The 5,647-nt window shown below is 48.6% G+C and overlaps 1 protein-coding gene across 6 annotated transcripts in view; it reads right to left on the bottom strand.

Moving 5' to 3' along the window:
* The window catches only part of Herc2 (HECT and RLD domain containing E3 ubiquitin protein ligase 2), a 189,282-nt gene that overhangs the window by 96,134 nt on the left and 87,501 nt on the right, over positions 1–5,647 (bottom strand). For all 6 annotated transcript variants that reach the window (XM_010612947.1, XM_010612945.3, XM_033761041.1 and 3 more), the window contains 3 exons: positions 4,093–4,280; positions 2,917–3,109; positions 1,012–1,194 (listed from right to left, as the gene is read on the bottom strand). In XM_010612947.1, coding sequence (XP_010611249.1) covers positions 1,012–1,194; positions 2,917–3,109; positions 4,093–4,280 — 564 coding nt within the window. The remainder of the gene's footprint in view (positions 1–1,011; positions 1,195–2,916; positions 3,110–4,092; positions 4,281–5,647) is intronic.

The raw sequence follows: 5,647 nt of genomic DNA, 5'->3' as shown, positions 1-5,647 counted from the left end.
AAAAAAAAAAAAAAAAAAAAAAAAAAAGAATTAAAATGACATCATGCTGGAGTAGAATGAACCAAAACTCCACCCAATGATTCCTCTAAGACAGGAAAGGACAGACACAGAGACCCAGAGCACTGGAGGCCATGTGAAGACAGCAGCAGAGACTACAGTGATGCAGCCAAGGAAGCCTGGAGCCACCAGAAGCTCCAGGGAAGACCCTGCCCTGTGGCCTGTGGAAAGAGCGCAGCCCTGCTGATATCTTGACTCAAGAGGTCTGGTGTCTAGAATTCTAACAGAATAACTACGTTATCTGAACCCAATGTTACAGGCCGAACAGAGTCCCCCGTAAAACTCACGTGCTGAAGCCCTGGCCCTTATACCTCAGAATGTGACCTTGCTTGGAATTGGGGTCCCTGCAGCTATAATTAGTTTGGATTAGGCTAAATGGTATTCTTATAAAATGTAAATGTGAACTGGGCACAGTGGTGCACTCCTGTAATCCCAAAACTCTGCAAGACTGAGGCGGAAGGATCCCAAGTTCAAGCCCAGCCTAGGAAACTAGTGAGTTAGCAAGATCCTATCTCAAAATTTAGAATAATAATAAGTTTTTCAAAGTTTTCTTAAAGGTCTCAGGATGTAGTACAGTGCAAAGGCCCTGAGTTCAATCCACAGTACGGCCAAAAAAAAAAAAGTCACTCTAGACAGAGTGGACACCCTATGAAGATGAAATCAGAGATCAGGGAGATGCACCACAGACCAAGGAGCGCCAAAGTCACCAGCAGACCACCAAACACTAGCAGAGAGGCCTGGGACAGCTTGCTTCAGAGTCACAGGAAACCAGCCCTGCTGAGACTCTGCCATGTCTGCCACCTACTTCACAGAACTGTCACAGCAGCCACAGCAACCATGGCCCGCACACACACTCACATCCACATTGCCTGCACACACACACACACACACAAATGTGACAAATCCACGGCCCCTCGATATGGACACTCTAGGCCCACAGTGATCCGTTCACACCTGTCTTGTCCGCTGCTCCGCTCTCCGCTAACATGCGCAGCAGTCCACACAGAGTCTTGGTGGCCTCGCTCTGCATGACCTCAGCATGAACTCCCACAGAGAGACACAGAGTCTGCAGCAAGTTAACAGTGCTAGTCAGCATCATTGCCGTGGGGTGAATGTTCTTCTCAATTTGTTCGGCTTCTAAAAAAGACAACTGAAATAAGAAACTCTACACCCAAATAAAATTGGAAGGTGGTCCTGCACAGGATTTAAGGGATTTAATATCACAGTCTTCTTTGTGAAAGACTTCTAATTTTTTCAGTAGTTTTAGGTTCACAGCAAAATTAAGTAGAACACACAGAGATCTTGCATCCTTCTTTTTCACTTTGGAAGGGAAGGTCTTAACTAGAAAAGAGAGAACAAAGGATGCACTAAGCGTCTGCCCTGCTGGTTTCCCCTGTAAGCTATCAGAGCTCCCTGTGTTGTCCAGAGAAGTCCAAATTCCCTGACTGGAGTGACCCTCCCAAGGAGCTGGTACTGCAGGCACACATCACTGTGCCTGGCTGCCCTGGTCATTTCTGCTCCCATCTGGCTCAAAGGAAATGAAGACTTTGAAAAAACAACCTAAGCCTATACCTCAGAAACACTGAAATGATTCCAAGGTTCTGTTTCTTTAGAACAACTTACAACTGGCCGTGGTGGTGCACACTTGTAATCCCAGCACTTTGGGAAGCCTAGGCAGAAAGATTACCAGTTCAAGCCCAGCCTAGACAACTTCATGAAACTTTATCTCAAAATAAAAAATAATCTAGAGTAGGCCCCGGATTCAATACCCAAAACCAAGGGGGAAAAAAGGAAGACAATTTATGAGATGTCCATCAGACTGTGAGGAGCCAGCCCTGACATGGCGAAGAGGAAAGCATCTGTATCGGTGGGACAGGGAGACCAGCCACTTTCATGTCCAGCATAACTGTCTGTGGAACAAGGAGGCCACCTTTCTGTCACATGGCCACCTCTGCCCAAGCGCCAACTCCTCAGCAAGGACAGCTCCCAGGCAGAGAGCCAAGCCTGCTTCCCCTGGTGAGCAGGCAGAGGAAGAGGCCAGTCCTGGTCTGAATGAAACACATGCCACAGGTCAGACGTGCCGATACGACAGCCAGACCCCACGGCTGGGGGCCAGGCACTTCACTAATGGTCCCTCACGGTCACACCCAAGAGGTCCACAGCCTCTCCCACCTCCATGCCACCACTCTCCTGAGCACCCTGTAGGTTTTGTCTGCTTGTGTGCAGCAGTCTCTGAAGCTCCTGGCACTCGGTGTACCTGACATAGCCCCACGAGGCAGCTCAGGCCTCTCAGATGCACTCACTGTGGGCAGCAGCGTGGCTTCATCCATATACTCACTTCATCGTGGGGCTTTCACACACATCTACAACACAGTGTGAAGCCCTCTTCCCACAACCTGGCTTTCCTTAAACCAGATCAAACTTCTGGGGCCGCCTCCTAATTCTCCCCTCTGTGCCCTGGGGGTGATAAAGTGTTAACTCCACATTACTGAGGCATTCTGAAGAGATGAAGGAGGGCACAAGGGTCCCTGCTCTGCAGACTTCAAAGCTAGTGGATGAGGAGGCAGAGGCCCCGCCAGCCTGTGGCAGGGCTGAACCCTCCTGCCACAACTGGCTCCCTCAGACCACAGTGAGGCCACACCCTTGTCTTCCCATGCTGCCCCAAAGGGTAAATTCAGGAAGTCAGTTCAGTGGGATGGAAGGTTCCCAGAGCCACTCTCTCTCTTCCCCTGCAGTGGAATCAGACGTAGCATATTTAAACTGTGGGCCAGAAATCACACCTACACCCACAGCGCTGCCTGCAGATGGCATCTGACCAGAGGAAAATGAGTCAGCCCTGCACCGGATGCCCTCACTCACCAGAGTCATCCTCTGTGTCGGAGTCTTCTGCCAAAGGCTGTGCCGAAGCCGGCAGCTCCGCCAGCTTGAGGTCATATTTTCCTTCTTTCCCCATCCTGTATGAGTTGGTGCTGCCCGTGTCCCACTGGACCCTGATCCACCCATCCTCTCCCAGCTCGCCAATCACACGGCCTAGGCCTGGGGGAGGCCCATCCTGTGAAGCCAAAATAAGGAGCAGTAAGGGGTGATCCTGCCCCGGCCCACCATGACCACCGGAGATCTACACACCGCCACTGGGAAGGGGCCACAGCATTGCACAGATGTCACTGTTGCAGGTGGGCTCAAACTTAGGTGCAACATGTAACTCTGACCATTTCTCATTAAATGCCCTTAGATAACACGCTCACACTTCTTAAACCTAGATAAAGGGAGGAAGCATCTGCTAAGCCAGGGCACTCGGAGCAAAGCAGAGACAAGCTTCCTAACACAGTCTCAGCAGGCTTCTCCTTAGCCTCTTCAATCCCTGCAGGCTACACAAGAGGGAAAACCTGAAACAAGTCCCAGTACCTCCACATCCTCTCTCCCATATTACCCTCTCAGCCTCACAAGACACTCCAGCCCCCATTTCAAGAGCAGAAAGCTGGGTATGTGATCCTGCTACCTGTCTTCAAAAACTTTCTTTCCTCTTGCTTAACAGTGACATGACCACAGCAACATGAACACTGCCTTACCTGAGCTAGCACCACGCTGAGTGATGCCTCTATTTGCAGGCAACTGACAGATTTGCAAGCACCGTGCTCTGAGGGGAGTGGTGGCCACCCACTCAGCGGGACAGCCCACAGGGCATTTTGTGGCACATGGCCATCAGCTCGTGGAGGCAGCACCTGGGTTTCCCACCTCAGAGCTCTCCCCATGCCAGCATCCAGAGAGCACTTGCCTCTGGCTCAGCCTCATTCTATTTCCAGCTCCACATCTCACTGAGCCCCAGGCCAATCCTCCTCAACCGGCGTGAGGTCCCCTGCAGTAGGCTTTGCTTCCTCTGATCAGCTGCTCCTGAATCTACAACTTAATCATCTGTCAATCTCACAGATCCTCCATTAGAGTAGCTACCGATTCCAATTTTCCCTAATATCATATAAATCAAGATGTGAAGATGGGCAGCGTGTGGCTAAAGTAGTAAACTAAATTCCTGTGTACCTGATCACCCCATTTCCAATCCACCCCTCTCATGACCCTGGTTCCAATCTTCATCATGGCAGCCAGTTCTGGGCCTGAAACAGGGAGTTGTACGGGAGCCGTTTCCTTCCTTGTCTCCTCCAAAACTGTGGCAGAGGCTCCTCGGGCAGAAGCGTTTATATCTTCGTCCACATTGTCGCTGCTAGGACCTGTCAGAGCACCAAAAACAACAGCTGAACCAGTGAGTAGCCACAATGCCCTCTGTTTAAAAAACACACAAAAAGCAGTGTGCATTTTTATCAATTCATACAACAGACACTGTGGAGAATTTATTGATTATATCTAAGGCTTTAGAAAGGCAATAGGAAGGACAAAATATATAAATACATTCAGAAGATAAAAAAAGACACAAAAATGCCCAGAAAAGCTACTTATCCTACTTCTAGGAGTTATAACTCAAACGAACAAGATGATTTGAAGTTAGAAACCCATCATGTCTTCTATAATAGCAAAACAATAATAATCAACTGACTGTGTAACAATGGAAAACTAACAAGCTTTTAATTGCTATTCTGCATAGAAAATGGCAGTCTGTCCACCTGCGCAGGATCAGCGCTGGCTGGGGACTGGGAATGTGGCTTCAGGAAGGCTCTTTGACTCCCAGATGGTGAGTATAGCTCCCTGAGCTACAGCGTTTGCACAATGTGGTACAGGCTGAAACCTGGGTTCCTCTGAGGCTTCAAACTGGAACATGCCGAGCAGGGTGTGGCTTGTGCTTAGCCCCAAGAAAACGCTGGCATGAAGTCTCAGTGAGCTTCCCCTAACAGGTCTTCTCAGGGGCCACTGCACCTCAGACTGGGGGAACTGGAAGTGTACACTGTGTGGCTACACTGTGCACAACTCTGGCATGTCATGACTGCTCCTCTGGACTTTCCCCAATACCCTGCAGTTAATAAACTGTAGCCTTAGTGTAACATATGCTGTCTGGAAGCCTTGCTAGTAGATCAAACGTGGGGATGGCCTCAAACAGGCAGTAGGGGAAAGACCCTAAACAAACACTGCAAAACCACTGCTTGGTAATCAAAGAAGGAGGGACAAGACAGGACAAATAATTGGTGCCTGGGTGACTGCGGAGTTATTTACACTATGAATGGAAATGAGCTGCTGATGGTTAAAAGTAAAATTTTATCAATGGCTTAGAAATAGTAAATTCTGACCCAGGAGACAGTTTGTGAGATCCCTGCCTACTTTTGGTCTCAGTGGCTAAACTAAGGGGGACAAAACATAGTCTTCTGAACTTTTTCTTCTTGTTCTTGTTTGATTGATTTTTTGTTCATTTGCTCCCCAAGGTAAGAAAAAAAAAAAGACACACAGTTCCCAAAGTGGGCTTTAGTAGGCCAAAAATGTAAAAAGTTTGTATTTTCTCTTCAAGAAACACTAAAAAAGGTTAATCAATTCCAAAAGCTATAGGGCCGGGGATTTAGCTCAGTGGTGCCGCCACCTGCCCCGCAAGCAAGCACAAGGTTCTGAGTTCAATCCCCGGTACTAAAAAAAAAAAAAAAAAAAAAAAAAAAAA

The sequence above is a fragment of the Fukomys damarensis genome, unplaced genomic scaffold (assembly GCF_012274545.1).
Source record: "Fukomys damarensis isolate Sample0158 unplaced genomic scaffold, DMR_v1.0_HiC HiC_scaffold_7, whole genome shotgun sequence".
In the NCBI taxonomy this organism is placed as follows: Eukaryota; Metazoa; Chordata; class Mammalia; order Rodentia; family Bathyergidae; genus Fukomys; species Fukomys damarensis.
This window is presented reverse-complemented; position numbering and strand designations above follow the sequence as displayed.